The sequence below is a fragment of the Lepidochelys olivacea genome (genome assembly GCF_965140295.1).
Source record: "Lepidochelys olivacea isolate rLepOli2 genome assembly, chromosome: 1".
NCBI lineage: Eukaryota > Metazoa > Chordata > Testudines > Cheloniidae > Lepidochelys > Lepidochelys olivacea.
Window position 1 is genome coordinate 137,572,246 of NC_140411.1, and position 18,313 is coordinate 137,590,558.

Genomic DNA, 18,313 nt, shown 5'->3' on the forward strand with positions numbered 1-18,313 from the left:
ACCTTTGTAAACCCAGCCTACCTCAACCTCATCAGCCTTGGAGGAATTAAAGCTGTTCCTGAAATGTAACTACTTTGGCCTCTCCAGTTGTATTGGCCTCCTGTGCAGCTCAGCGTTTAACTTGGCAGAACTCAACATCAGTGAAACTGGTTCCAGACTATTTACTATCACAGTCATCCACATTAGCTGTAGTATTTCAGTAGTGCCCTGGTCTTCCAGTTGGGACTTGGGACCAGTAGCGTTAGCTACTGTACAAATAGTATAGAAAGACAGTTCCTGGCCTGAAGAGCTCACAGTCTAGTGTGAGACAAGGCAATCAAGAGGGTGTGACAAACAAATGGAGGGCCTTGGGAAGGAAGACAAAGCTAAGAGTGATGGTAACCTGTGGGTACACAGACCAGCTACGTGCACCATTCAATGCTTCCAAATCAAAGAGGTGTTTTTTTAAACTACAAAATATAAATAAAATAGTTATCAGAATCTCCACAGCCCTCTACCTAGCCATTGTCGGGGGCAGTTCTCCATGAGCATCATTGTAGAAATGGATCTGAAGGACAATAGTGTCTGAGTGGTTGTATGGGTTAGTTCAATGAGGAAAAAAGTGATCCAAAAGAAAGTTAAGATCCTGCATGGAGAGGAGGGAGGGTTGGGGTTGAGGGGGAGTCACTGAGGGAGAAGAGTATTCCTTAGTCAGGCAGATGGGAGAGCTGAAAGACAGAGCAAATTTGTAATGGAGAAAGTCCACATGGTCATGGACACTTGTCCAGAGACACTAAGCAGCATGGGACCAAGGCAAAGAGATATTGTAGATAACCCAGGGTTCATTGGTGGGATGGATTTTGCAGTGGAACAGAGAGGCAGAGAAGTCAGGGGGAAGGCAGGTGCTTGCATAAGGCCTAAAGGTCATGGATGTTTATTTCTATAGGGCCAGACTCTTCATTCATACTAAACAGTACTTCACTCCAGAAGTATTCCCATTGACTTCAGTAAGGATATGATGGTTGGGGGGAGGGAGGGACAAAAGGGGGGCTGGCAGGTTGGTTTTTTTATAACATAAATATTATGGAATCCCTGACTCCTATGATGGCCAGCAAAAATGCAGCCTTACTGATGATCTGATATGACTCCTCTTTATAGCACTGGCATCCAACAATCATTCAGGAAGCTTGGAAATCTAATATATCTGCTAGAACTGAATCAGCAGAATGGGAAGAGGGAACTGGCTGCACTGGCAACAATTACATACAAATTGTGATTGCCTAGATCTGTAATGTTACTAATTGAACATAGAAAGGGAAATGTCTGTGTAACATCTTCTTAGAACTCTTATTACTACTTGTCACTTCTAAATTCCCACATTTTATGATGGTTCATGCAGCATATTTGTTGCAATTTCTACCTCTACTGCTGCAGTAAAAGAGTGGTCAGATTTTTCAGAAAGTCAGGGAAAACTACGTTTGAACAGGCATTTATCACAGTTGCATGCAACATAGGTATATGCATAAGGAACTGAATAGTCACTTTTTTGATTGCAGTTAACTAACTTGCGCAAGTAATTATGCACTCAAAGTGAGATGTGCAAATGTACAGGCATTTTTGACCTTTGGAAAATGAAGCCTTCGATATAACTCAGTTGTCATCTTTAATGTCACACTTGCCAGAAAATAAAATGCTTCAAAAATTAAAAATTACCTAACTGACTTAATTTAATATTAGCTTTTTGAAAAGTGTATTAAATAATACAGTTGAAAATTTACTCTTTGTTCAATACAAACGTGCTATTCCCTTTCTTGGCTGAAAAAACTCTACATTTATAAGCAATATGTTTTAATTATTAAAATGTAATATAAATTACACCAAAAGCCTCTTCACTTTTCACCCACACTTCCTCCTGGGTGATCCCAGCCATATTCCTTTGCTTTCTTCATAACTATCAGCTTTAAATTCAAAATTTCAGAGACAGCTTTGAAATCCTATCTCAAAAACATTGTGTTTCTGTTCCTAAACCATGAGGAAGCTGTGGGCAAGAATTTTAAGTTTTAGTTTATTTTTTAAGTGTACTAATGGAAAAACTATTTGGAACTTTTTAAAGGTTTTAAATATTTCATCTGTATTGAAGACTCCTCGTGGAATCTTGAGTCAGTTACTTTCTCTCTATGCCTTGGTTTCTCATCTGTAAAAATGGGACAGTAATACTTGTCTAGCTTCCAAGGGTGTTGTGAAGCTTGATTCGTTGATATTTGAAGGACTTTGTGGCCCTCAGGTGGAATGCGCTATAGAAATTTAAAGATTTACTATTTTTTAAAATAATCCTGCATAAACTACTCTCAAAGAGTTTTGTAGTCCCTACTCTAAGTCTCTAATGCCGTAGTTCCTAAACTTCTTCTGTTGTGCTCCTCCTTACCTGTAAAGGAACCTGTCCAGGCCCCCTGGGAGCAGGGCTGCAGCCAGGAGTGGAGCCAGAGCCAGGGCCAGGGCCAGTGCAGGGAGCCGAGGCTGGAGCTGCGATCCAAAGCTGCAGCTGGGGCTGAGGGCAGAGTGGGGTGGCGCTCCCTCCCTACCCCACACGAGGGCAGGCTTGGGCCCCCCTGTATGTCCCTGAACATTCTTCCGTGCCCCCCTAGGGAAGCACGCCCCACAGTCTGGAGACTACTGCTCTAATGCCAACTCCAAGTATCACGACTGTTTAAGGCCCAAATTTACTCATCACCTGGGCTGAGCATTACAAAATGTACAATCTACAACCATGAAGTTGAGTTTAGAACACGTAAATACCTAAATAGCTCATTCTGCAAAGTTTGGGTCCCTCTGAGCTTTCCCAAAGTGTAAAGAGAAGATGGGTCTCAGTGCACAATTCTGAGTACTTCTCTCTTTGTGGGGTATGAAAAGTTTAACTGGGCAAAAACATTGTGGTGCAACAGCATAAGAGTCAAACAGCCAGATTCGCGAATGTGAAGAAAATATTAAAGGCAGTTACTATTCTTACTTTGGATAGCAGGGTGATGGCAGCAGTATTGTACTCACCATTCCACTGATGCATCGGCCACAGGCTGTTGTTTTGAACTCACCATGTAGCTCCTTCACAGCACTTGTTGTATAAAAGCCTTCCGCCAAAAGGATTATTCCATATAAGAAAAAAAATGATGCAATGCCATAGATTACATACTGCATTAGCTGTATGCTAAAATGGAAGAGGAAATAAGTTAGTCAGACTTGAAGTCACATTAAACCAAAGCAGTCTTACCTGATTATATTAAGGATGAGCAAATTCATTCTGCCAAATATCTATTCAAATATTGTGGATCTGTTTAAAGAATTGGGTCAGGGGTGTGTGACCCAGCCTTGCGATGCTCATTTTACAGATGTGGAAACTGACATGGGAAACTGATGTGCACCAGAGGGACAACGGTCTAGGGCCTGCCTGGGAGTCAAGAGATTTGGGTTTTAATCTTGCTTCTTACACTGACTGGGTGTATGACTTTAGGATAGTCATGATCTTTGAGCCTCAGTTCCATGCCTGCAAAATGGAGATATTTCTATACTTCATAGAGCGTTGTGACCCTTAACTAAATGTTTGCGCTTTGGTATATATGTAGGAGCAAAATGCTTGAAGTGGCAAAGGCTTGAAGAGAATTAGGATATTCTGGTCACCTAGCTCTGTGCTCACTCCTAAGGGACATGTTGCCTGTAAGGAGACAGCATCATCAGCTCCAAAATTCACACCTTTCTTACACCCCCTACCCAAATACATGTACATACATATTTTACAGTGCATGAAAATGATGTGATATTTTCCTGAAAACATGCATATGAGCATCGCTGTTAAAATTAACAAACCCTTCAGTGCAGGAGTGAGTCCATAGTTTCATAGCAAAGGTACAAGAATATCAAGTATCATTAAAAATACAAGCCAGGAGTACTAACCTACTAAAAAATATCTGCAGGTAATTTTAAACCCCTCCAACTAAATGTATCTATTTCCATTAACTCTTGGCATTTCTCCTTAGACTTCCACACAGCCTGCGTCCATAGTAATTCAAGTACCAATTGCTCATTTCCCTTATACAGTGCCACTGTAACCATGGTTGCTGATGTTGGGTTGATGATAGGTACTTGGTCACAACAGCTCTCTCCCATGTGCTGCTATCAAGGGTTCTTGCAAAGCTTGCTCCCTATCGTTTGAATTTCCTCCTCAGTTAAACAAATGAACCCCATTACTTTGCACATACGGCTTTGTTACACTCTCGGTTGCTGAAGCTCAGCTAGTGATGCTACATGCCATTGCCATACAAGCTATGGTTCTGCGGCATTTGTAGAGCCCTGCAAATCTGTGGATCGTGGACCAAGCGCGGATACATGTATATAGCATGCATAGAATACTAGCACCTTGTCGAAGGGTTTTTAGATACTATTAGATAAGCTCCTGACCTAGGGTAAATGGTCACCAGACAATCAAGGGCTGGGTGAACAAGATTGGAGGAGAAAAGCTTTATTTCTCAATAAATGGGATCCAGAAGTAGCTCATAAAATGAAGTACAGGCAGAGCTGTCAAGAAGAGGGGGAAAGACAACAGGGAAATTTCGAGAGTCCATGTGCCCTAAAGTAAAAAATGACCAGGGGAGCATACCAGGATCCTACCCAACACACCTCTTAATCCCCCTACACCAATGGCCTCGTGCTGTGGGCTAGAAGAAATGGCTTGGCAGAAGAGGGCAGCTAAGCATAGTTACAAGGGCTCTTCCTGCCCACTTCCAACAGCTGAGTATGAAGTGCTCCCATCCCTTGCTAGCCCAGGAAACACAGGACATGATCCCACTGCTAGTAGGATTCTCCAGCCCCAAATCAAAGCTCTTGGGCATTCTGAGCACAGTAGTGCACTTCCCGCCTCACAGTCTGCTCCTGTCCTATTATTGATCATGGGTCTTGGAGCATTGCTCATGTAGTTGAAATTCTACATGGCTCAGTCCTGCACTGTGCCTCTGACTGGTGCAGCTCTATAGCATGTGCAGAATGAAAGAGAGCATCAAAGGTGTCCCAACACAGCTGGCTGACTCACTTCACAGGAGTGAGTGTCACTCTTGTTTGCATACAATTTGCCTTCCCCATAATCAGTTACTAGAGATGATGCACATAGCTCTGCACCAGTGATGATTTGGTTTCCTACATTCTGGTCCTTTACATTTTTAGGGCCCTCCCATCAGCTGGAAACAGCTGACATTTTGTATTTGATTCAGATCCAGCTGTTACAGAGGAGACAAACTGTGTTCTCATTAGGACTTTTCACCTGTTCTTCCTGTTTTGTCTAACAAAAGAAGTCATTCAGGCTGAAATTATATGCTGAATCTTTGTGCATGGAAGCGATAACACTAGACATTTTGCCCTGTGTGTATATTATTTAGAGAAAAGAGCCTAAGCCTCTGAGTTTGGCATTTGCGTTTGGATCCATCTCTAATTTCAGTTGTGTTTGTTTATGCGGTGTTTTGCTGGAATTCTTCCATGAAGTAATGGAAGAGGTGCATACTTACACTTCACTCAGCAAAGCATGGTCACTGGAGTTTGTGGAGAAGTGTTGTTCAAGGATAGATACGGTTCCAGTGAGAGCCACATGACCACAGCCACAAAACAATGCTACCCCAGAAAAGCAGAGAATGGTTGCCACAAGTGAAGCATATGGAACTCCTCCCAGGCACTTAATGCAACATTCAAAGCAACCTAAGCAGAAAAGATGAAACAAAGGAAACATTATTAAGCACAACAGCAAATTATGAGGAGAAGAACATTCACTTTTCATTTAGTACAACCAGTGGGGGCTGGCTCAAATTTAAAAAAAAAAAATTGGCAAAGTGATATGTGGAAAGCTAACAGATGATGCAAGATGACGACAATTCCTGCTCTAGAGCAATGACCTTCAGCTTTGTCTGTGTGAACTCAAAACACACAAGTGGAAATGGGTTGAATTCTCATGTCTTTGCAAGATCAAGAAGAGGTCATTGATGAGTTAGAGCATCAACCGAAAAACAAAAATCCATTTAGCTAAGTGAGTCCCTCTGATATGACCGCTCTCAGATAATACACTGCATTTAAAAACTATTTGTAACAACAATAGGAGGCGTCAGTTACACTACTGCCATGCTCTTTAAGCATGTCAAGGAAGTGAACACACAACATGGGGAAGCATTTGGGAAAGATAAAATGTATTTTATACTTCTACTGAATGAAGGAGTTCAATGCTTCATGGTCTTCAAAATCCAGCTACTGCACATTTTGTCTAAGGACTGTGTTTTTATGAAAGGTTAATATATGTCCTGAAAACAAAATGATATAAAAACTATTTTATAAACCAGTTTAGCTACCTAAAAGCCAATGGGGCTGAGAAGTGGCAAAAAGGAGAATATTTGGAATAAGAGAATCAGTTTTAAAAGGACAAAATATATATTTAAATAGAAAGAGGAAATATTAAAGTGAATGTTTGGCAAATAAATTAAGACTGACGTTTCCTTTTCAAAAGGAATATTGAAGTCTAAACTGTACTATTCAGAAAGCATAGTTTTGTCTCCAATTTAAAAGAAAAATACTGGATGTTCTGTCTCAGCTGGATGAAGGCTACAGTTATACCAACTCAGGATCAGAGACATTGTGATAAGGTAAATGCAGTTGCAACTATCGGATTCCTCCTGATGGCACTGCCTGAAAATCCATTTGCTTGCAAGACTGAGTAATGTGAATTGGAAACAAACAGAGCTATGTGTGTTATAATGGTAATGGCAATCTATACCAGTCCATTGCTTCAGGGTGAGAGCATTACACTGGTTAAGCATTCATCATTAGTGTATGTTTCATACAATTGTGCAAAGTATAAACCATTAGGATATTACTCAATGGAACTACCAGTGTTGAATGTAACAGAAACAGCCTGTTTCTTCCAATATATGGTACAAAATGAATCATTAACCATTTAAAATTTATGGAGACAATTGGGTGGTGCCTACATCATAACTTCTGTCTCAAACTCCAAGAAAAGATCAGCAGATCTAGGCCTACTAAAGAAAGTAGGGTTTTTTTTCCTAACATCCCAATCTTCCAAGTAACAAATGAGTTTTGCAACAGGCTTATCCAGGGGGCATTAGGAAATAATGTGCGTACAATGACAGAAAACCCTCTAATCGTTTTATCAATGTAAGACTCTTTGTTTTAAAGATCTCTTACCAAATGCCCCTGTCATGCTTAAACAGCTATAGCTACTTAGATGTCTTATGAAATGCCACTTCAGTAAATGCATACAAGATTTAATTATATAGAAGCCAGCTGGGGAAGCTTTTACAGTCAAGTCAACAGCTGGAATCCATTCAGTAAGGAACTCTCTTCGTGCTTCGAATGCCACAAAACGAATACAGACAGCTTGATGTACTGCTTAGCCTGATGGGATGGCGGGAAGGAAAGGAAGCATAAAGAAAGCTCAACGGGAAGAAATATAACAACCACAAAAAGAAAAGGCGGACTTGTGGCACCTTAGAGACTAACAAATTTATTTGAGCATAAGCTTTCACAAAAGCTTATGCTCAGATAAACTTGTTAGTCTCTAAGGTGCCACAAGTCCGCCTTTTCTTTTTGAGGATACAGACTAACATGGCTGCTACTCTGAAACATAACAACCACACTACATCTCATATCACTGAGGTCCAAAGCTAAAGCAAACTTCAGAATGACAGATCTTGCAGGGTGATATGGCAAATTTGCAAAGCAAGTCCTTTTCATTGTCCAAACAGCATTCTTGGGTGTTTAACTGCAGAACCCAGGCACCGCAGCCCCTCTCATTTTATCATTCTAGCTCTGCATAAGTCTGATTTCTCCTCTTAACCTGTTGCTATTATAAAATCTTCTTTCATGCTGGAGGGTAGGATGTCTGGCCTCCTTCAGAGTCAACATCAAAGCTGCTCTGTGGGTCAAAAGGCAAATAGTTCTGAAGAATAACTTGGCAAAACCCTTAAATCCACATAGAACCTGGGCTAAAGGTTACTCCCAAATCTAGGTCATTCCAGTAGACTGGGCACCCCATGCTGTGCAGCCTAGTTTGCCACACAGTAATAAATACACTGGACTTGAGGGGTGATCTCTTTTGATCGCTCATTCAGGCAGATCACACCATTTCATCAACAGCCCCTTGTATTCAAACTGCCAGCAGTGGATGCCCCAAAGCTTTCAAATTCTTGTTTACAGTAGACAACAGTGTTTATGGCTCAGGCCTCCTACAGCACTCTACTCCACAAGAGAAAAGGCAGCACCGTCCTTCTGGTGGCCTTCACCATGTCAAGGGCAGATCACTGCCAAGATCCCACTTGATCAAGTCCGTAAAGCTACAGTGCCATTTCGAGCCAGACATTAGACAAAACAGAGCCCCAGCAACCACCAACCCTTTAACTCTAGGCCAACTGGATAACTGGGATACATACTCTCTTTGGTCCTTGGGCAAACAGACACCTCCAGCCCTAGCTTTAAACAAGGAAATACTGTCAATGGCATATTTCCATGCTAGACATGGCAGTATGCGCGCCTGTACACACATGTTCAGTCAACAACTTTTACAATGGAGTTTATACACAGCTGTTCCTATCAAAGGGTATCAGCTTTGCAGAATACACACCACCTGTTTGAGGCGTTAGACTGCCAGACCGTGCCAAATCCTCATTTTAATATGACCCAGTTAAAGAATGTTTGCAGTGTTGCCGTAACACACAAAGAATGTACTTTTTGGAGACCCTACATTCACATCAATGAAATCTGACAGTATGAGGTTTTTTTCTATTTTGTTTTTTACACCCTTGACTACCAAAATACAACTTGGAGAAGCCTTTCAAAACCAGTTACAGTAAAAGCTGCGTTCTCCATCACTTTATCAACCAGAAAGCTCTATTAACTGGCATTTCTGATATCTCCCAGTACAAATCTTCAGTCTAGTAACTGGGACGAGTATACTGCCCAGGAGGTTATGCAATTGCACATTCTGCACTCTACTTTTATGCAAAAGAGGCAGAAGACAAGTAAGCAAGCTGATATCAGGGATTTATTCAAAAAAGCAGGTTCCAGGGTGTGTCATAGGGTTAGTACAGGAGATCAGCCCAATCTCCTACACCTTCTACATCTACAGTGATAACTGATGTTGATAATGATGACCCTGAGGCACCTCAAGATCCTGAAGTGCCTTCGGAATCAAAGAAGGGTTAAATTATGTTCAGTATCTCTTTAGCGTTAAGTGTATTTTTAGTGAACTGGTGTATGCCATGTGCTGCCCATAGTGATATGTAGTGTCATAAAAAACTACTGTATAGAAAATTTTACCTGTATACACCTAAGTGCTTCAAGAAACCAACTATTCTGCAGTGCAGTGCTACTACTGGATTGGTGAGTCCCTGTATACTATTTTATACTTTTTATTTTATTGTATTCTAATTCTTTGAAAATTGGTATTCCATTGGTTAGTGTAACTCTTAGTTAACTGGAATTTTTGACTAACCGGCACCCCCCATTCCCCCAACATGCCGGATAACAAAGCTTTTACTGTACTACTATTAGTTCAGACAAAATTAAGGATTTTTTTCTTACCAAACTTTCTAGCCTAGTATTGGAGTATATTTCCATTAAACACGGAGGTCCAGAACTTCAGCTGGTCTACTGAACTGTAATCAGGTTAAGGCAGCTGAGAATCTGGCCTGGAGAATTTAAACTTTCTAGATGCAGTTTGCCTTGTGCTCTGCTATATTTCTGAATCAGTAGGCAGCAAGTTACCATACAACTGAAAAGCAGTGGAAACTTTGTAAATAAATATGAAATAAGCAGAGTAAGTTGATAACAGATTCTGCTGCTGAAGCTGCGTATCCTGTAAACAATGTTGTAGTATTTAGTATGATTTGGTAAGTTTATTAAAAACTTTTTAATAAAAAATCTATTTGGCACAAATTCTGCTCTGTCTTCACTTTGCACGCAGATAATACCATGCAATTTTTAGCACTCTATACACCCCAGCAAATCAGCAGTGTAAAACAGTTTAAATATAAACCATGCATTACAAATACACATCAATGCATCTGGCTTTCAATGGCCATTTTGTCTAAAACATCACTAGAATCTTTTGTGCAGCTCAGCAGAATAAAAACATTTTTTGTCCTCAGGCTTGTGAGCAGAAGTTGCCATGGAGGCAGGTTAATAACAGCCCAGTGATTTGCCCAGAGCTGCTTGTGATCCTGGCTACAGATTTAACACACTCTCAGAAGGAGGCCAGCTAAAACAAGGACTGAGATTATTCTCTAGGGAATGAATGCTATTAAACACACACACACACACACACACACACCCCCCTCACCCTGAATATTTCTAACTAAGGGACAAAAATAAATAGAGGGGAAAGAACAGGAACCGACTATTCTTTTGTAGTCTCTTGGAAAAATATCTGTCACAGGAAACTGGTAAAGGATGAACCTACACATAAAAAGCCAGCCATGATACTGGTTGTTCATATAATTATTCTTTGAGCTGTGATGAGCAATATACCCATAAATAGCTAGGAGAGGAGACTATATACAGACCACTGAATATGTGCAGAGCTTTAGTCACACAATTCCCATTAATGCCAATGGCAGTTGCGTGGCCAAATCTCTTTCAGCACCGTGAAGGTGTACCCGATTTAAATCCAGAAAAGCAAGGAAATGCAGAATTAATGGGGAGGGACTTTCAGACAGCAATTCTCAGTCCGTAACACACCTTGTTGAGGTAAGTTTGGGGCAAGATTACAACTCTAAAAGGGAAAATGGGGCCTGCCGTACAGTGGGCACAAAGGGGTGAGTTTACGACACACAGCGCTTACCCTTGTCCTAAGGACCTATTGAGGCTAACTTTTGAGCTCTCTGATTTCAGGGTTTTGATGAGTAAGACAGACACTGGCTTCTCAAAGTCAGACAGACAGAGACCAGAGTGATGTGAGCAGGATAATATCTGCTGGCCTGCTCCTTGGCCAGCCAACATCTCACCTGCAGGAAAGCAGTGCTTGTTTTCTGAAGTTCAAACTTCCTTCCAGGCTTTTCTAGTGCCGCAGCATAACTCAAGCATAAAGAAGTGATATCATAGCACACAAGTGTAAATAAGGAAACAAAAACCCAGGAATGGAGAACAATCAGAAACGGGGATGGAAAATCTGAATTTCAGGGAACAATCAGTCAGGGAACCAATCTGCTGCCCTCTCTTGCAATTTTCTCTAACTCTTGTTACTTTCCAGTTTTTCCTCCCTTGCACACCTCATTCCTTCCCTCCACGTAGTTCTGCCCAGCTCTCCGGAAAGAGGAAGCACTAGGCACTATTTGCTCCCTCATTATGCTGCATTGGGGGCTGCCAGCCATTTATATAACCCTGGCACAGGCTATAGCAATTCTAAACTCATGAAGTTTCGCTTCCATGGATGCCCCTGCATAGGCAACAGAGGCTGGGATATCTACTGTGCTGAACACTGGGTTAAAAGGCAGACACTTAGCTACTTTTTCAACAAAACAGGGTGGGAAGGATCTGGGGGAGGGGGGGAAGCATTGGGTGACATTTTAAAATGTTACCTTATATACAATAATGTGTGAGAGTCTGTGTTCATTACAATGGAGTTACTCCCAATTCACATACCAATCTGAGAGGACAATCAGGCTATTCACATTTTTCTCTTATTTCCCCGGTATCTAGGTATCATCTGCTTTGACTGATGCCCAAGCATGAAAAATGCCAACCGTGTCTCAGTCACTAAGGACCTCCACTAGAGTACAGAATCTGTGTTGGTGAAGGCAAGTGCCAATTTGATTTTTCACTATATGGCATGGTTTTGCAAATCTATACCCATAAAGGCTTTATTCACTCTGTGAAATCCATTTTATATCCCAAAGTGTGCAGGATAACTGGGGGGAGAGAGCTGCATGTACTGGTGCCATATCATAGACCAGGGGTAGCCAACCTGTGGCCCTTCAGAGGTTAATATGCGGCTCCTTGTCTAGGCACCGACTCCGGGGCTAGAGCTACAGGCGCCAACTTTCCAATGTGCCGGGGGTTACTCACCGCTCAACCCCTGGCTCTGCCACAGGCCCTGCCCCCACTCCACCCCTTCCCGCCCCCTCCCCTGCGCCTGCCGTGCCCTCGCTCCTGCCCCTCCCTCCCAGAGCCTCCTGCACACCACAAAACAGCTGATACGGAGGTGCGGGGAGGGAGGGGGAGGCGCTGATTGGCAGGGCTGCCAGTGGCTGGGAGGTGCTGGGAGTGGGGGGAGCTGATGGGGGCTGCTGATGTATTGCTGTGGCTCTTTGGCAATGTACATTGGTAAATTCTGGCTCCTTCTCAGGCTCAGGTTGGCCACCCCTGTCATAGACAAAATGAAATGTTCTTGACTCCTTTCCCAGCCATAAACATCCAGTCAGTAACCATCTGCATTTGATGTGATATTATCAGAAAAGCATATGCTGGAACATCTCCCAAAGCAGGAGTCAATAATCTGGGGGCAACAAGGGGATTGTGAGGGAAAATCTTTAACACCATAACGATATGTTGCAAGTGTGTGTTGAATGTTTCTCCTCTGACCTTTTCTATTTGGGACAATCGGCACTTAGCCCTAGAACTGTAATTTTTAAAAATTACAAGCAAGCCTCTGTTAAGGCCTATGCTCCGTTCTTACCTTGTCCCGCTCAATTTCAATTGTGCGAACAAATGATAAAACTTAACTTGATACACTAAGCCAAAACCCTTGCTTAGGTACTTCAGAAAAGGCGTGCGACTGAACTGCAGAAAAATAGGCTGAGTTAATGGTGAACTCAAATGTCGCTATTCATACGATTAATACTGAGCGTGTGCATAAATCTTTGCAGGACCAGGCCCTAATATTGCATGTTATAATAAGAAGAGCTTAGGCCCCTTTGTATTTTGAAAGAGCACTGCCCATGCACACCATTATAAACTATCTAAGGGTCCTGGTGCACTAAGGATTAACCTTCTGCTGCAGGTACTATATTTTTCATATCAACATTTTCCTTTACATGTATGCTTATAAAAAGCTGCTATTGCAGCCTTTCTAGCTGCTACTTTTCAAGCTTAAAAAGGAACCAACTCATAATAAGGACTAACTACTTTGGAGAACCAACACGGTTTAGTTCAGTGGTGTCCAACCTTCTCAACCTGAGCGTCAGACATATTATTTCAAGAAGGTCAAGGAGCCACAAAAATACTTTGGGGAAGATTCTGCCCTGGCAGAGTGGTGTGTTAGAGGCAAATAGAGGACTCGTAGTCCCTTGGAGACAATAGGTATAGGAACACAGGAATTGCCAGACTAGATCAGACTCAAGGTCCATCTAGTCCAGCATCCTGTCTCTGACTGTAGCCAGTACCAGATGCTTCAGAAGAAAGTGTAAGAACATTACAGTAGGCGGATGTAGAATAACCTGCCCTCCACATATTTCTGATCCTGATCTCTTATAGTTAGACTTGTACATTAAATCTCGTGCTCCAGGGTTTTCCTGTCAAAACGTTTGATATCATTAATGATGGTAACTCTGGATATTCTTGGTATTCATATAAATATCCAGTCTCTTTTTGAAACTTGCTTAAGTTCCTGGCCTTAGTGACTTCTTGTGGCAATGAGTTCCAGAGCCTAATTTCACATTATATGAAAAAGTATTTCGTTTATGTGTTTTGAGTTTGCCACCTTGCAATTTCATTGAACATTCTCACGCTCCTGTATAATGAGACCATGAGAACAGAAGTTTCTGGCTACTCTATCCTGCACAGGGGCTGGGACAGAGAATCAGGGAGTCACCACTGATTGTTGGTACTCAACATGAGTAAAGGGTGTCAGAATCTGACCCTTATGTTGTAAGCTCCATGAGGCAGAGACCCATCATTTCTTATTTGTCTGTAAGCCCCCATGTACACCTCTAGAGCTGTGTAAATAACTACAATAGTAATAACAATCAACTGCTAGATATAAAAGAATACACATCTAAATTGAGAGTTAAGACCACTGACTTTTTTTTCTAAAGTATCTTAGCGAGGAACCAAGAGAAATTGGGCCTTCTGCATACTCTTAACAACAGGGTCTTACAGCCCCATTGCTACTGAACAGGGGTAATTGTTTGTTTCACTGCAGAAAGCAACAAATCTGCATTGGAGACAAAAACAACTATCTGATTAAGTCAAGATTTTGCTCTGCCCTTAATTTCAATGCAGCATGGTGAAGAAGAGTCTACAACGAGAGAGCACTTTTTTTGAACCACTGCTTTATCATCAGATTGCATTGGATTTATTCTAGATGTTACTGGAATTACTGTTTCTGATAGGGAAAAAGAATTCCCTCCACTGCAGGAATCACTCAATTAAATACTCTGGCCTGTGTTATGCAGGGGTCAGACTGTCCCTGACCTATCGGTCCCCTTCTGGCCTTAAAAACCTATGAATCTATAGTGAAGGCAAATGTACATTCTTCCAAAGTAAATCAGTTTGATGCAGTTCCAGTTCTGTGAAATGGTCCTTCAGTTTATAAGTATTCAGAAGATGGCCTCTTTTAAGGCAATATGATCTATACAATATGAAACACGGATTCCATGCCACATGCATCAATTCTAAGCTGCTAATGATACATAACACCAAGCATAAAACTACTGTGACACATGAGACAATAGGACAAGAGCAGTTCTCTTGTTCCAGTTTGGTCAGCCTGAGATGAAGGTCCAACAACTTCATTTCATCTGAGAGTGCTGAAGGAATTGGCGGCTGTGATTGCAGAGCCATTGGCCATTATCTTTGAAAACTCGTGGCGAACGGGGGAAGTCCCGGATGACTGGAAAAAGGCTAATGTCGTGCCAATCTTTAAAAAAGGGAAGAAGGAGGATCCTGGGAACTACAGGCCAGTCAGCCTCACCTCAGTCCCTGGAAAAATCATGGAGCAGGTCCTCAAAGAATCAATCCTGAAGCACTTGCATGAGAGGAAAGTGATCAGGAACAGCCAGCATGGATTCACCAAGGGAAGGTCATGCCTGACTAATCTGATCGCCTTTTATGATGAGATTACTGGTTCTGTGGATGAAGGGAAAGCAGTGGATGTATTGTTTCTTGACTTTAGCAAAGCTTTTGACACGGTCTCCCACAGTATTCTTGTCAGCAAGTTAAGGAAGTATGGGCTGGATGAATGCACTATAAGGTGGGTAAAAAGCTGGCTAGATTGTCAGGCTCAACGGGTAGTGATCAATGGCTCCATGTCTAGTTGGCAGCCGGTATCAAGTGGAGTGCCCCAATGGTCGGTCCTGGGGCCGGTTTTGTTCAATATCTTCATAAATGATCTGGAGGATGGTGTGGATTGCACTCTCAGCAAATTTGCGGATGATACTAAACTGGGAGGAGTGGTAGATACGCTGGAGGGGAGGGATTGGATACAGAAGGACCTAGACAAATTGGAGGATTGGGCCAGAAGAAATCTGATGAGGTTCAATAAGGATAAGTGCAGGGTCCTGCACTTAGGACGGAAGAACCCAATGCACAGCTACAGACTAGGGACCGAATGGCTAGGCAGCAGTTCTGCGGAAAAGGACCTAGGGGTGACAGTGGATGAGAAGCTGGATATGAGTCAGCAGTGTGCCCTTGTTGCCAAGAAGGCCAATGGCATTTTGGGATGTATAAGTAGGGGCATAGCGAGCAGATCGAGGGACGTGATTGTTCCCCTCTATTCGACATTGGTGAGGCCTCATCTGGAGTACTGTGTCCAGTTTTAGGCCCCACACTTCAAGAAGGATGTGGATAAATTGGAGAGAGTCCAGCGAAGGGCAACAAAAATGATTAGGGGACTGGAACACATGAGTTATGAGGAGAGGCTGAGGGAGCTGGGATTGTTTAGCCTGCAGAAGAGAAGAATGAGGGGGGATTTGATAGCTGCTTTCAACTACCTGAAAGGGGGTTCCAAAGAGGATGGCTCTAGACTGTTCTCAATGGTAGCAGATGACAGAATGAGGAGTAATGGTCTCAAGTTGCAGTGGGGGAGGTTTAGATTGGATATTAGGAAAAACTTTTTCACTAAGAGGGTGGTGAAACACTGGAATGCGTTACCTAGGGAGGTGGTAGAATCTCCTTCCTTAGAGGTTTTTAAGGTCAGGCTTGACAAAGCCCTGGCTGGGATGATTTAACTGGGAATTGGTCCTGCTTTGAGCAGGGGGTTGGACTAGATGACCTTCTGGGGTCCCTTTCAACCCTGATATTCTATGATTCTATGATTTCTTGTCAACAGACGAGACAGGAACTCTTTCCAGCCCACGAGATAATGCATTTCAAAGCAAGGCTGCACCACCTCTGAAGAGAAGGAAGTTGGTCAACTTGTGCTTTAAGAGAGGATTTACTTTGAACAATCTTAACTGGGTCCATAAGGGTGGATATTTTCCCACTCACTATCGGTTATTTCTGAAAAATGCAACCTCCTATTAATCATTGCATCACTACAGTATTTTAAAAGATCTTCCTTGATAAAAATAGTCTGGAGCTCTGTTGCTATAACTTTGGCAGTAATTTCTCCTGCAGATTTGTTCCAGCACTTTGCAGCACAAATTTTTTCCAAGGACTCTTGTACGTGGAGGTGTTAATCTACATGCAGAATTCATTCATCTAAAATCACTCCACTGGCAAAAGTTATCAGTCTCAGTCTAACTCTGCACGAGGTTGCACACAAACAGCATACACAAAACCCAGGGTTTGCAATCAGTCTGCCATTTCATATTTTTTATTAGAATAGTCCCTCTTTCTAATCTCTCCCCTCACCCTGATCTCCACCCATCTCCTCATGCACACTAGTCATCTCTCAGTTTTAGGTTAGCCAAGCCAGCATCTTCTGTCTAGACAACTCTGAGCCAAAAGGTGTAATAAATTAGACACAGGGCCAGACTTACAAAGGTATTTAGGCATCTAAAGAGGTAGACAGATACCCAATGGGATTTACAAACGTGATCACGTGAGCTAGCACCTACCTCCCATTGACTTCTTAGGGGCCTTTGTAAATCTCACCCTGCATGAACTAGAGTTTCCTGGGTTTTCTTGTGAAAAAAAGAGAACAACTATTTTTAGCAATGTTTGTGTTTTAATCAAAGGTTAGTTTCTTACCTGTAAAATTTGACTTTTGAATCTTAGATCTCCCAGTCTGAAAGTGGTAACTTACCTCACAATGCATCAATGCCAGAAGAAGCAATAGCAGAATAAGACTTTTAATCACACTGGATCTCAACCACAGCTACCAACCGCTTCTCCAGTTGACGCTTCCTTGACTTCAAGGAAGTAAACAAAAACAGAATCTCTCTCCCCAGTAAAAAGAAAAGGAGGACTTGTGGCACCTTAGAGACTAACAAACTTATCTGAGCATAAGCTTTCATGAGCTACAGCTCACTTCATCGGATGCATGCAGTGGAAAATACAGTTGGGAGATTTATACACACAGAGAACATGAAACAATGGGTGTTACCATACACACTGTAACACGAGTGAGCAGGTAAGGCTTGAATAAAGATTGGGAGTGGATGGGTCATTACACAAAGTAAAACTATTTCCCCATGTTTATTCCCCCTCCTTCCCCCCCCGCTCACTGTTCCTCAGATGTTCTTGTCAACTGCTGGAAATGGTCCACCTTGATTATCAGTACAAAAGTCGTCGTCCCCCCCGCTCTCCTGCTGGTAACAGCTCACCTTACCTGATCACTCTCGTTACAGTGTGTATGGTAACACCCATTGTTTCATGTTCTCTGTGTATATAAATCTCCCCACTGTATTTTCCACTTAATGCAGCCGATGAAGTGAGCTGTAGCTCACAAACGCTTGTGCTCAGAAAATGTTAGTCTCTAAGGTGCCACAAGTCCTCCTTTTCTTTTTGCGCATACAGACTAATACGGCTGCTACTCTGAAATCTCCCCAGTAACAATCCTACTTAAATATAATTTTTTTAAAAGGGGGGGGCACGGCGGGGAGAGAGATTTTCAGACCAGTGGATCTGAGATTCAGAAGCCAAATCCAGCTTTTCAGTATCAATCTGGAACTAAGGGGTCTTTAGAGAAATAGCTTATCTAAATACAGAATAAGAGGAAAATGAACCACCACTATAAAGACCTTTGGCCAGTCGTAGCACCAACACAGGTGAAGGTGTGTGCATGAGCAGATGCTTTGCAAATTTCCCCCTGCTCATGAGACAGCTTGTATCCTTATGGAACGATCTTAAATCCTGATGGGAGGGTGCACCTTCTCGTGCCTTTATGCCTATTTAAAGTAGGCCCAAAAAGCCCAAT

General features: G+C 42.3%; 1 protein-coding gene across 12 annotated transcripts in view; it reads right to left on the reverse strand.

Annotated features, from left to right (window-relative positions):
* The window catches only part of GPM6B (glycoprotein M6B), a gene marked incomplete at its 5' end in the record, with an annotated part of 137,415 nt that overhangs the window by 9,838 nt on the left and 109,264 nt on the right, over positions 1-18,313 (reverse strand). For all 12 annotated transcript variants that reach the window (XM_084610678.1, XM_084610679.1, XM_084610687.1 and 9 more), the window contains 2 exons: positions 3,025-3,181; positions 5,526-5,712. In XM_084610678.1, coding sequence (XP_084466804.1) covers positions 3,025-3,171 — 147 coding nt within the window. The remainder of the gene's footprint in view (positions 1-3,024; positions 3,182-5,525; positions 5,713-18,313) is intronic.